The 14,417-nt window shown below is 32.8% G+C and overlaps 1 protein-coding gene and 1 long non-coding RNA gene across 2 annotated transcripts in view; one reads left to right on the forward strand and one right to left on the reverse strand.

Annotated features, from left to right (window-relative positions):
- Positions 1-885: 885 nt before the first annotated feature.
- LOC149899312 (uncharacterized) lies at positions 886-2,480 on the forward strand. The gene is made up of 3 exons (XR_016457950.1): positions 886-957; positions 1,714-1,804; positions 2,393-2,480. It is a non-coding gene; the product is annotated as an uncharacterized LOC149899312 (long non-coding RNA).
- A 1,231-nt stretch (positions 2,481-3,711) lies between these two features.
- LOC149899313 (uncharacterized) overlaps positions 3,712-14,417 on the reverse strand; it is a 31,867-nt gene continuing 21,161 nt past the window's right edge. The window contains exons 2-4 of the mRNA XM_090114355.1: positions 6,620-6,812; positions 5,273-5,473; positions 3,712-3,891 (exon numbers count right to left, since the gene is read on the reverse strand). Coding sequence (XP_089970481.1) covers positions 3,728-3,891; positions 5,273-5,473; positions 6,620-6,812 — 558 coding nt within the window. The 3' untranslated portion in view covers positions 3,712-3,727. The remainder of the gene's footprint in view (positions 3,892-5,272; positions 5,474-6,619; positions 6,813-14,417) is intronic.

Genomic DNA, 14,417 nt, shown 5'->3' on the forward strand with positions numbered 1-14,417 from the left:
CTATTTCAGGTATTAAGATGTAAAATAACCTTTGTATTAGGTATACTCTTTAAAATAATATAAGAAGTACGTACGGAATGGGAGTGGGAGTGGGAGACTAAAATGATAGAGAAAAAACGTAGTTTCTAATAAGATGTCACTTAACAAATCTCCATGATGAAACCTAACATTTGTGTTTTTATGTTTTAAATTAATTCAGTTGAGAATTTTATTTTCAGAGATGTTATAATTATAAATTTTATTTTAACGTTATGGTAGTACCTACGTATACAAATACATGAAAAAAATTATACTTACCTGAAATAAAGTGCCTGAAGTCATCACATAAAAATGGCAAGATTCTTTTAATATAAATATTTTCCAAAAAAATGGCTACATTTAAAATAATCGTAAAAATATAAATCGGAAAGCTTATGTGCTATGTAACGGGTAACCTAAAAAATAGGTCGTTGGAATATATTTTACTAGATATGCTTAATTCAGACCGTCTGTCCGTCTTTATTGCTGAACTTCCAATAAACTTTTGTTCTATCAATATTAACTGAAATTTCAAGCAGAACAACCTTGATTGTAACCATAAAGTTAAATCGACTAATGACTCCTATACTAATATGCCACAATTCTTTGAAAACGCGTAAATATTTCAATTTGAACGAAATTATATATTTATAACGCTCTGTCGCCCACAAATGGTTATAAAAATCAACAATTACAATAATAATATATTTTCCTACTGTATGTTATTGTAAAAAATGCTTCAACACAATGTGGCTTCTATCACGTACCTATTAAGACGACTATTGTTTGGCATAATAAATTGTTCAAAAATATTGTATGTTTATTGTTTCGATCTATATAAAGCACATGTGAAATAGGCTTAGCAGTATTCATAGAAATATCACAATGAAGATACTTCTGTTCTTGTTCGCAGCTCTGGCTATCATTCTTGGAGCCGTGGTAAGTGCTTTTATTTTACATATAGATATATATTTTATTTGACATACCTAATAGGTAAAGTATAATAAAAAAAATTGTGGAATATTTATAAACTATAACTTTAAGTAAATTTTAGGGAAAAAGTTTAAAGTTTCACATAATAGTTGAACTCTAAAAACTCTACAAAAGTTATCCAACCTGCAGCTGTTGAAAATAATCATTTTTGAACTACGTTTACCGTGCGAAACGTACGTTTAACGTGCGAAATCTTATGTTTTTAATGGAGTATTTAATATAATATGTATTGTATCTTCAAAAGTAGCGTACGAAATATATATAATATTTACTCAGATACGTCGTACGTTTCATAGATATACAAAAAATAAGACTAAATAATATTATTCTATTTCTGTGCATCGATTTATATTATAGTAGTTGTGAGATTTAAACTTGAAAAATTATGAGCTATTTTATAGTCTATTCAGTAAATGTTTTCAAGTGTGAAACGCTATATTAACAACAGATACATTAAGAAATATAATTTAAAACGCGATATATCATTATATTATTATTTATCACTAGCTTTCATTTTACAGCATTTATACAATAAGATTTCATTATTTTTTTTATTATTAGCCTTTTATCAGACATGTCTATAAGCGTATATAGTATTATTATTTTTTTACATTTTTGCATGTCTGTTTGCCAGTTGGCAAAAGCTTCCTACAACCTTTTCCATTCCGGCCTTTCCATTTGAATTATATTTGAATATTTCAGAGTGGTATGACCACGGTTCCAAAGGCCGGTCTAAATGGTCCTGAGAAGCCAGCTGGTTGTCACGGAGGACCACCACCACCGCCCCCTACCAGTAAGTTTTAGTAGTACTAATTACTACTTACTTAGTTCAATACCTATAGTCCTATTAATATTATAAATGTGAAAGTTTGTATGGATGTTTGTAACTCTTTCACGCAAAAACTACTGAATCGATTACAATGAATTTTAGCACACATATAGAGGGTAACTTGGATTAACATATAGGATAGGTTTTATCCCGGAAATCCCACGGGAACGGGAACTATGCGGGTTTATCTTTGAAAATGCGGGCGAAGCCGCGGGCGGAAAGCTAGTTAGTTATAATACTATCCTTAGTTTGCGCTTTTCGGTTTTAAATATGACTACATACGTAACTACAAAGTCTATCAGTAAAAATATGTTTAGATTCAGATTACAAAACAAAGTTAAGCATTCATAAATGTAAAGCTTTAAGTCGAAGTAAAAAGATAAAGCTAAAGGTCTCGAGTAACTTTTAGTCAAGTAGTTATGAATCCTAAAAAAATATTTTTAATATTGTTATGCTAGAATTTCTACTAATATACTTGTAACGGAAATCATCATCAAAAATGTGTAATATTTTTTCCTAGTAATTAATATTATTAATTGTATCTCATTACAGATAGCACAGGCTAAATCCCAGAACCACGAGACGGATAAAAACTTATTTCTGCTAACGACAATGGACCATGAATAAATAGTGTAAAGCATTTGGATGTTTTATTTCAACAAAGAACTGTATACTTATTTCAATTTATTTAATTGTTCATTATTCTAAAAAACATTTTCAATTGCGATTCAAACATGTAAAAAATTATAACCAATATTATTTTATCACATTAAAACCAAATCATAAGGTCTTAGAAACAATGCCTTTTTTCTTGTATTCATTACAAGAATATTTAATATATTTTGTAGGGTAATTATTAAACTATATTGTAGAATAATATAAACACCAAAAAAGTATTAAATACTTTATTACAGGTAACACTTAAATATGGCCGTCGTACAAAAATATAAAAATACAAAATCAATAATCATTACAAAAAATGGTAACTTTATAAAAAAATAACATCGAAATCCATAAATACAGGTAAAATTTTACATTTTTAAATGCATAAGTCTGACGTATAAATACAATTAGTTTGTTTTATTCTCTTTTTTCTAAATTATTTTATTTGAAATATCAAATAAAAATATGAAGTCTTCGGACCAAGTGTTATTTGGTGTTAGCCGAGTCAAAAATGTTTCCTAAATGCCTAGTCAGTAATGTCACTAATCTAAAAAACTATATGATGGCCCTTTTGACTGTTAAAACTGTTAAAAATCAAAGCTAGTAAGTACATAGGTTAAAGTCGTAAATTGATTATTTTTATTTATTTCAAAGAACTAATTTGATTTACGGGTGGCCGTCTATAACTTTCATACATTGCACAAAACAGGTTACGACATAACTAATATAACATTATTTGATATTTTCTTTAATGTTTCTGAGATTCAAACTTGGCAAAAGTAAGATTTTCTCACTTGAAAATACAAAACTTGGATCAAAGAGGTACAACACACTGCAAGGCTCATAATTACTGAAAAAAATGTCTGTAGCATTACTCTGCCTACGCGTCTAAGCAGTTTTGAATAAGCATAATAGAGTTTAAACTTTACTGGCAGAAAATAAGGTGTAAATTTGAATGTATAAATAAACATTTACTTTAAAACCTTATTTCGTGACTTTGAACTTTACTGCTACGATTTTAAGGTTTAAATTCGAACGAAAGCTTGCAACATCGTTCGGTTATTTCTGACGTTTTATGTGTCTAGTCGGTCAAACGCTATCGGACCATTTAACAGATCATGATTAGTTTTTAGTACGTCAAAAACCATAAGAAAGTATAGTTAGCTATACAATCTTATAATTTTTTTGTTTATAGTCAAAAGCCATCATATATGTAGTAATTCTTTATTGTGACAAGTCCTGTAAGTGTTGTTTCTCTTCCTCCTCCCGTTGTAATGCTTCTCTTTCAGCCGCGATTCTTGCATGTTGTTCAGCGATCACTCGGAAAAGTTGCGCGTGTTTAGCGGTTGCTGCTGCGACGGCCTCTGATTGGCGGGGGAAAGTTGCTTCTGGAAATGTTTAAGTGGTTATATTAGTTGGGTAATCATTACTTAATATTATAAATGCGAAAGTAACTCTGTCTGTCTGTCTGTTACTCAATCACGCTTTAACTACTGAACCAATTTGCATGAAATTTGGTATAGAGATATTTTAGTCCGGGATACGTCGCCCATTTTTGCAAGTGATTACTATCAAGCTAATTTTTCGTGAGTAGCTTTATTTTGATGAGATGCCCAATAATTTCATGTACGAAACTCTCGATTGTGGTAGCTACCAGAGGAAACAAGGATAAAATATTTTGATTTGATGGTTCTCAAATATTAATTACTAACTGAATGTTTTTTTTTGTTCAATCTCAAGATAATTATCTAAATTATTCGAAAAAATATTTGTCCTACAAAATCTATGGTTTGATCAAAGAGTCCCCCTTTCCAATGTGTATCGATAACGAAGTCATCATAAATGATTACTAACCAGCTGATTTTTTTATTTTCACTTATTTAATACTTATATAATTCAACAGACATATTGTCCTACAAATTGCGTAATAAATATTTGAGAACCGTCAAATCAAAAATTGTTATCCTTGTTACCTCTGTAAGCTACCACAATCGAGAGTTTCGTACATGAAATTATTGGGCACCTCATCAAAATAAAGCTACTCACGAAAAATTAGCTTGATAGTAATCACTTGCAAAAATGGGCGATGTATCCCGGACTAATAGGCACACGGGAACGGGAAATATAGGGGTTTTTTCTTTGACTGCGCGGGCGAAGCTGCGGGTGGAAAGCTAGTCTACTATATAAAAATAAGTCGGGTTTTCCTTCCTGACGCTATAACTCCAGAACGCACGAATCGATTTCCACGGTTTTGCATTCGTTGGAAAGGTCTCGGGCTCCGTGAGGTTTATAGCAAAGAAAAGGTGTCTCTGGTGGCGAAACGGTGTTCGCCCGGTTTTGCTAGTAGAGTATAGATATGGACGGTTGACTACTACTAACTGAAAGTATTTTTTACATATATACAACTAGCTGAGACGGGCAAACGTTGTTCTGTTCGGCTATTAAAAATAGATGTTGGCCAATTCTCAGATGTACCCAATAGGCACACGAAATTTTATGAAAATCGGTCCAGCCGTTTCGTAAGAGTATCTACGGTCTTTTCTCTCAATCTATGTCTCACAGTTCTCATACAAAATTAAAATATAATTTCCAGTAGCATTGTAGTTTTAGACACGTTTCAACTATCAATTGATTCTTTTACCAGGGCCACAGTAAGCACTATACGACAAAAGCAAAACTTACAACGTTGTGTGAATGTATTTGAGTTCTCTAACCTGTCAAAAAAACGAAAAAACTTCCATAAAATTTATACCATTTAGTGTTACTTACCATCAGGATGCGGGTGGTGAGCATGGTCCTCCGCGATCTTGGCATACAGAGCGAAGTGTTTATCCTTAGCCTGGGCCACAGACTCCGAGTCCCTCGGGTGTTCAGGTAGAGGATCGCTCAGTACTGGATGGAAACCCTCCCTGTCCGCTATGTAGTCCACTGTACGGACCTTCTGACGAGGGTCCACGTAGGAGAAGGTGCCTGGAATGATATGGAGTGTTGTTAGATATTGGTTGTTTGTAGAAAACTAAATAGGATATGTTATGATCTGGTGTGTCGTGTAGACTGTGAACTTATCTTTTTTGATTGTAAGTGCTTAGCTTTTTCCGAGAAGTATGTTAGGGGGCTTTGTTATAATTGGAATGTTTTTGTTTTTTTTTTAGAAAAATAACTTGATCCGGCTAAACTTGATGCAACTTCAAATATTCTATTTTTAATTTGTGCAAATCAATACGAACAAGTCATGCCGATTTATATTGTAACCAAATGTACGCAAATATTTTGTAAAGGTCAAACGAGTAAAATATTTTACGTATAAAGGAGAAAAAACTAGATTCTGGCAGGTATGCAAGAGTCGAAATACAAAACCCGTTCCAAGACGCAAAATACTTGACAATAAAATAATGTTTCATTTTAATCAGCTCTACATGGTATGTAAAACATCCAGGTACAAATAAAAAAGAGCGTATGTACCAATAACACGTGTCAGAAGTGAAACTTCTTTGACAAGATTCAAAGATACTGAAATCGTCGCCTTACTCCATGACGCGACCCTGAAATTCTACTCTCAACGAGCCAAAAGAAGTTTCACTTCAAAAATAATAAAGAAAGAATTCCAAATAGATGCAAACACAGTATTCAATATGAAACCTACAAACTAAGACGGTTAACGTAATACAAAAGGAGACAAACTCTCTAATAAGGACCAAACTAGCTATATTGCTAAACACATGACCAAACACTGATCAATCTATCTCTTGAACCATTAACTACATGAACAATTAAACTACAGTTCAAAATTATTATTTATGATCATCAACGAAATCCATTAAAACATACATCTGACTACTTCTGTGTTGTCTTTCGAACCATTTTCTCACCAACAATTAAACTATTCTTTATCAACATCCATTCATCAATCCAGTATCAAATACCTTTGAATTCATTTAAATCTGTCTTTTGCATTTTCTTATCCTCAACGAAACAAGCTCTTTTCTAAATATATATTACGCTCCAGGTTTAACGGACTACATCAGTTATAAAAAAGACAAAGCTGATTTCACCAACAGTTAAACCTCAAATTGTCTCAAATAAATCAACTTTTAAGGTATAAAAAACAAAACATACCTCTAACAACTCCACTACCATCGCTGACCTCCGCGTGCTGGCGATCAGTATGTCCAGGGTACCGACCAGCAGTATACGAAAACGCGTACGGCCTCGGGGGTGGTGGTAGCGTTGTCGTCTCTTCTATGATGTGGGATACATCGCAGCTGGTGAGAGCCACGCAAGCCGTGAGTACCAGTATATTTAGTAGCATCTGGAAATTATAAAGGTTCATAAGAAAATAAATATTTCAGGACAATTTTCACGGCACGATCTGATCCCATACTAAGCTTTCGCTTGTGTTAAGGAAACCAGGTGGCTGATAAATATACATATAATATTATGTATAATTTGAAATAAATACTTATATAGATAACTAGTGGTCCGCCCCGGCTTCGCCCGTGGTACATATTTCGCAATAAAAGGTAGCCTATTAGACTACAGGCCCGTGTTGAAAAAATTAAGGGTCATTTGACCCACCAGGTGACCTATCTAGAACGATATAAGAGCATAAAATAATAAGATTCAGCACTATGACGTCACTTGTAAGCTGTCCACCTGTGTGCAGATGAGAATTCGAAGGTTCAGGTAGAGATTTTCTCCCCTTGTCTACATGATTTTTGTACGGCGTTGCAGAATAATTGATTAAAAGTAGTAGGTATAGAAATAGTATGACACAGATGCCGTACAAAATCAAATGACCAAATTTACCCCGGCAACTGTCGAAAAATAAAAATAAATTCCGACTTTGTGGACCACCATTTTTGTACGGCATCTGTGTCATACTATTCAACTAGTACTACTAGTAAACTTCAAAGTGAAATTAGCAGTAGCAGATTGCATTTTATTCAAAAGTTCATTCCATCTCCTCTCTGTACTCTATGCACTTAAAAATTACCTAATCTGTGGAACAAAAATATTATTTATCTGTGCTCAAATCCGTTTAACACATGATGAGGCGCATGTCTAAATTACGCATCAGGAATGTGATTGGAACAGGTTGATACGACCTTTGGGTTGCGTCAGCGTTCCGGTTGTTACTGAGCCACTAAATAATAAATAAATTTATGGTATTATCATTAAAAAATGTGTATCAAACTTGGACCTTATTAATTTATAATAGGAACTAATAATATCGTAATAATTTGAGCTGAAGCGTTTGTTGGAAAACTCTGAGGTCGCGTGAACGTAAAATTTGTATTGGTATTTGATATACCAATAGTTCAATAGTACTGTTAATATGAATGTACTATATGTTATTACTTCTTCATATTATAAATTTATTTTTGAGTATCATTATAAATTAAAAAAAAAGTAAACATTTTCGATGTTATTAATTGATCTTGAATTGATAATGATTAAAACGACATTAATATACAAACTTGATCAGTCAAGTTCACTATCACGCCTTGATCATGTCATCGTTATTACGTGGAAGCGTGGTTTATAGGAAAATGCGTTCGCCATCTTCCTCGGTTGAGCCACATCTACATAGACCGAGCAACCTCGCTCGGAAAATGCTTCGCGAGGCAGCTCGCTCTTTATGGACCCGTTATATGCATATAGAACATAATTTATCACTATATTATGTTATTTGAACGAGCCCAACTCGGGAAGTATTGATTCAATTATTGCTAGATTATTTTTATAGACCGGGAGATACTGACACAAAATTTCGAGTCATTTGTAACAGGATGGCGGTTCTACAGGGGTCTTAGTACCTACGCAATGACAAAAAGAAAAACGATGGCGTGAACGCTGGTACCGGCGGCTTAGTCGCGTGGGCGTTAGTCGAACTCGTCGGAAAATAGCGAAAGTCAAACGATTTGTAACAGTATGGCACTTATTTTTCCTGTAAGTTTGAGGATCAACAAATATAAATACAAAATTTCAAAGATCTAAGTGTTGGAAATCCTCACTTATATAAATTAATAATAAATTAAGTTTTCAAGTATAACAGCACTTTTTCCCCCTACTAGAAGTATGGCAAATATAATAATGGTCACATTTTATCAAATACTCTCCAAAAATCCAAATGCAATACTGGTACAAAAAGTTTGGCGAAATAAAAATTTTTTGCAGATTTTCGGCGGTATGGCGACCATTTGGAATCGTCCGAAAAGTATGGCATGGCGATTTTCGTAAATGGTTGCACGACGATAGTTACCTGTGCAAAAGTTAGCCTGGTACAAATGGTTGAATGATTGTTTTATTTAAATCAACACATTCGCGTCGGTATGGCGGGCTGTAAGTCACACTGGAAAAGTATGGCATGACACTACCGCCTACTACTTTTTTATGGGCTATCGGTAAATTCTAAAATTTTTGTGTTACAAATCGTTTGACTTTCGCTATTTTTCCGACGAGTTCGACAAACGCCCACGCGACTAAGACACCGGTACCAGCGTTCACACCATCATTTTTCTTTTTGTCATTGCGTACTAAGACCCCTGTAGAACCGCCATCCTTGTTACAAATGACTCAAAATTTTGTGTCAGTATCTCCCGGTCTATTATGTAATAATCCTTTTATTTAGAAAGCTGTATTTTAGGTTATGATCAACACGTTAGCAATGTCTTCATTCAAAACATCTTTTAAGAACTTTGTATAGATAATAAGCGCGTAACACTGTAAGACCGAACGACGGTAAGACCCGAAACACTGACACAAAATTTCGGGTCATTTGTAACAGGATGGCGGTTCTACAGGGGTCTTTAGTACGCAATGACAAAAAGAAAAATGATGGTCAGAACGCTGATACCGGATACCTTAAGATACTGTAATATTTTATATTATAGAGAATCTTAACATAAAATATTATAGTATCTTCGCCGTGTGTGACGCGCTTTATCGTCTTTAAATTAGTTACGATCGTCTTAAAACGAGCTAATCGATGCAGAGCTTTTAGAAACAAATTTTACGATTGATATCTGCATACATAAAGGTCATTGCTATTCTATTCATCTGTAGTAAAAAACTTATTTCCTTCGTAGGTAAAAAAAATATTTCCTTGATAGTTAAAAAAATCTAACGCTTGTTTAATGACCCCATCGCAAGTGACCCCAAAGATCATCCGTGACTTAAAGAGGATCAATAGATTGTAAGCTAAAAGGTTAGCTGTAATATCTCTAGGTAAATGCCGGCTGACCGTAAAATGTGTAAATAGATATTTGATGTAAAAACATTGTTCACTTTTCTTTATATTTCCAATAGAATTAATTTGAATCTTGAATATGTATTAGATTAACGTCATCCAATTTTTTATTGTAAAAAAATTGGAAACTTTACCAATTTTTTTTTTACTCTATGCAAGTTGCAACGTTCAATGTGGTTCAATACTGACATTTAACTATGTTATATAATATGTGTGAATGTAAACCGTATTTGAAGCTTTAAACCACACTTTTAGGTGTATTATATATAGAACATAGAAATAGTGTTATGTAAGGTAAATAAAGATATTTTTGTTTTCTATTACAACGGGTCACCATGAAATTTGACTTTGATTGCAAAGCATTAAATTTCGTAGTTTAGGTCGTAATTAGACGGAAAAAAAATATATGGCATGAAAAACTTTGCTTTTGTGCTTAGAAGACTGATTGAAGGAAATTTTTAAAAATCTCGGATTTTAATTTTTGATTGAAAATAAAACTATTGAAATAAAAATGTTTATTATTTTTATTACTTAAGTTTTACTATCAAATTAGCTTACAGAAAAGTGGAAAATAACTTAAAAGTGCACACTTTTACTTTTTCTTTTATGTTCATAGCTACTTTCTCTCAATAAACCCCAAATATAGTCGCCCATCATGTTTTCATTGTATTGGCCTTGATAGCGTTGTTCAAAATTCATGATGTCCTGATGGAAACGTTCTCCTTGCTCTTCGGAATAGGCTCCCATATTGTTTTTAAATTTATCCAAATGAGCATGCAGCATATGTACTTTTAATGACATCCTGCAGCCCATGGCCTTAAAATTTGTAATTGGAATTTGCCTTACCTTCCAAACACCTTTTACAATTTCTACAAGCAACATGTGGAGCCCATGGCTTATCTTGATTCCGTACAGGACAGTCAAAATATGCTTCATAGGCTTCACAGAGAACGTGAGATGTCTTTAGTTCATATTTCACGTCTCGAACTTTAATAAATTGACCACATATAAAACAAAATGCATCAGCATCGTATTTGCACTTTCGTGACAACATTTTAAGTTATTCTGGGCTTGTAAATAATACTTGATGGTTGTTTACCACTCGGGTGCCATCTAGCGGCACAGTGTAAACGTTAATATGCCACTCTCACCGCGCGGTCTTTTTAAAAATATTAAAATCAATTAAAATTTATGAAAAAATTGAAAAATTAGTATTATTATTATAACTATCACAAAAGCAAACTTTATACCGAAAAAAGGTATTTTCTTTTCGTTTTTGTGCATAACTAACTGGAAAATAATAGTATAAACTTTAGGACAAAGAACGAAATTTTTTTTGTTGAGTCGTGTTATCTACGATAGATAATAAACATCTAATAATATCAACCGCAAACATTTCTTGAAGAAAGTTAGTACAAATTATTTGTCATCAATAACCAGGATACAAATTAAACATAAATTTATAACAACAAGATGGCGTTCAAAACAATATCCCATAAAGATTATAATTATTTCTTCTTTATTACTAAACGTTTTGAAAATATTATAATTTTCCAGAAAAACCCATATTGCGCATAAGATTTAGTATTTATTATCTTGTATGAGGTGACATCATGTAAGCCCGATCATCACGACTCAACCGCATCATGTTTAGATCATAAATTATTATCCTATCTTATTATTTAAAATGTCTTTATACCTTTTGTTTTAGTTTTCCTTATAACACATCAATACTTATTTTGACGACCCGGTAATGGCTAAGGTATACTTATTATATACCTACCTTATGTATTACGTATAAGCACAGATGATATAAAAATAGTAGTATAATTATTATAGTTGGACTCCGAAGCCCTTAGTAAAAGGTTGTCTTTGTCACAAATCACAAATAATATATTATAATGTTTCACTAGTACCAAAGTAGTTGTTTGTGCTCACCTGAAATAACACATGAATTAGATAAGAGCTGTTATTGCGTGCGAGAGAAATTCAAACAATTCAATAGTGTCTTTCTTATTCATAAGCTTGTTAATTTTGACGTCTATAAAAATATTTGCGAGTACAAGTTTGAGTTTGAATGTTCCCACCACCTAAATATATTGTTGCAATACTTCTCAAGGAATGTAACGCCTTCCCTATTATAAAGTAAAAGTACAGTAACCTTCTGCCAAAGTTGTAATTTGATAAATGTGTAGGCATTGAGGGTCAAACGTATTACGATTCTTCTAATAATGGCCTCTTGGTTGATTTTTAGTACGGTGGTACAGACCCAGGAGCTTCATTTCTGTTCAAACACAAAATATTCTCTCTTTACTTAGAAGAGTAAAATATAATCAAGACTCAAACAAATACATTTAAATATTAATAATTACACTGTAATTAAAATGTTTACACTCTTTTTTTATTTTACAATCCGACAAAATTACCAGGGGGTTGCCCTATTGCGAATTTTTTTTCTGAAGTGTAGGTAATATTTTGACATAGGTAACTTATAAAAATAAAACTAATCACATGATACAAACGAAGTCAGAAGAAAACCTAACATTTGTAATAACTATATTATATCTATCATCTTCACGGTATAAAAAAACTAACAGCCAATTGAAAAGTGATAAATTATTCATAATATTTGACATATTAAGTCGTAACTCATTACTCAATTAACTAATACATTAATAAAATGAAAACATTCTAATCAGTACTAAGTCAAACAAGTATATACAAAGTAAAAGTGGTCAGTCTGTACAGCCTTGACCAGACTATCACTTTCATCGTACCTTGGCCGACATCTCACGGTACTTGGGTAATGTACTGAATTACAGTTTGATAATAATAGATGTCTTATCAATGTATTTAGAAGTTTTTATTTAAAGGTATTTGTTTCACACAACTTATAAAGTTTATAATATTTAAACGTACTTCTTTAGCACAACTTTTAAACGGCTAAGGGAGTGACGATGATGTCTTAAAGCATGTATTTCCCATGTGGGAAAGTCATGGCGCTAGATGACCTATCATTACATTTAAATTTCTACAAAAAGAGTGGTTTTCGTTAACAAAATGATCATCTTTTTGCTATAAAGAAGAATACTATTAAATATACTAAAACATAAAATACAATCGTAATAAAGCCCAAATCAATTTGGCTCTACCTACCCACCAGCCTACCTGCGGTTAGGCAGACAGGTTCAAATATCGCTAAGCAATCTCTTATTTGCTATGTACCTGTATTTTATATAACAGTAAAATAAATCTGATATTTTGTACCTAAATACAATTCTAAATACATTTTAAAAAGCCCGGATAAATAAGTCATCTGCATCCATCTACTGAAACTGAAAAAAACAACTTTTATTCAGAAATATTAACTATAGAATCTAATGTGATCCAATCCTTATTTACAAATATCTGAACATTCTGGAGGCATTTTTACATAAAATTTCGCTAAGAATCATCTTGATAAAATATGACTATCTGATGAAAACCCGACCACAAATCCAACAATCAATAGTCTAACTCAAGCTTTTAATGCCGCTCAATTTAGCGATAAAGAACTATTAAACTTAAAACGATCATTAAAAAACTATAATACAAAGTAAAAGTGGTCAATATAACGCGACCTTGACCGGAGACTATCACTTTCATCAAGACTTTGGCCCACATCTCTCGTTACTATGTAACACAATTTGTCTGAACCGCTTGCTTTACTGTTGTACTGCTTTTTAAAGTGAAACTTTTATTACATCGTCTCAAACTTTTTGGTCTGTGTAGCGCATGTCGCGTGTATCGCGGCTGCCGAGTAGGTATACCCTACTCGGCAGCCGACCGTCACGCGACATGCGCTACACAAAGCAGTGTTCGGAACCGTTCGAACAGTTTCACTTTTACCGTGGTTTCATAAAACCACACAACATTTTTTAATGTAGTAATCTCTTTTGTAATTATTTAATATGCTTTGAATTAAATAGGTGCTATAACGGTCACTGCAGTTTTTAAAGAGATTTGGGTATTATTAATTATTATCCTATCGTTTAACTGAAGTATCAGTAGATTTGAAGAGCTGTATCTTCTAAGTACTTACACGGATAGTATTACTATACTAGTACCTAGTTCTAATAACGTAAATCTGGTAAATTTAGCGAGGCTCGGTTGTCCTTGGTTCACATGAAATTAATATTCTTCACGCTCCAATGATTCCGAATGTTTAAACTATCAAATGTGATTGAAATATAGACTAGACTATGACCACAACATGTTATTCCCAAGCTTTAGTAAATGATACCAAAAACCGCGGTTTTATCGGATATTTGACGAGTACTAATCTTCTTGTAGTGAGAATCATACTGCACGAATTTCGAAATGTTTTCTTTCTTATAAGATCTTTGCTTTCATACAAGCGTTGTTGTTATATCATCAAATGCATGAGATTACTGATAATATTATGTGCATCGTGCTGCAATGAATGCAGGATTATGTCAGATATTAAATGAATGTTACAATAGTGCAAACGTTGAAAATAATAATCATAACGTACTTAGTTAAAGGTTATCTTATCGAGTGGAACCCGTATAAAAGCTTGTCTCTTACTATCCTACACTAAAAATCCATGTTACAAATAACATTCAAACCTATTTAACAGTCCAAATGTGTCAAAAATTCGAAAGA

The sequence above is a fragment of the Colias eurytheme genome, chromosome 21 (assembly GCF_061535395.1).
Source record: "Colias eurytheme isolate Ceu_HAF_F1 chromosome 21, ilColEury1 Martin Lab GWU primary, whole genome shotgun sequence".
Lineage (NCBI taxonomy): Eukaryota > Metazoa > Arthropoda > Insecta > Lepidoptera > Pieridae > Colias > Colias eurytheme.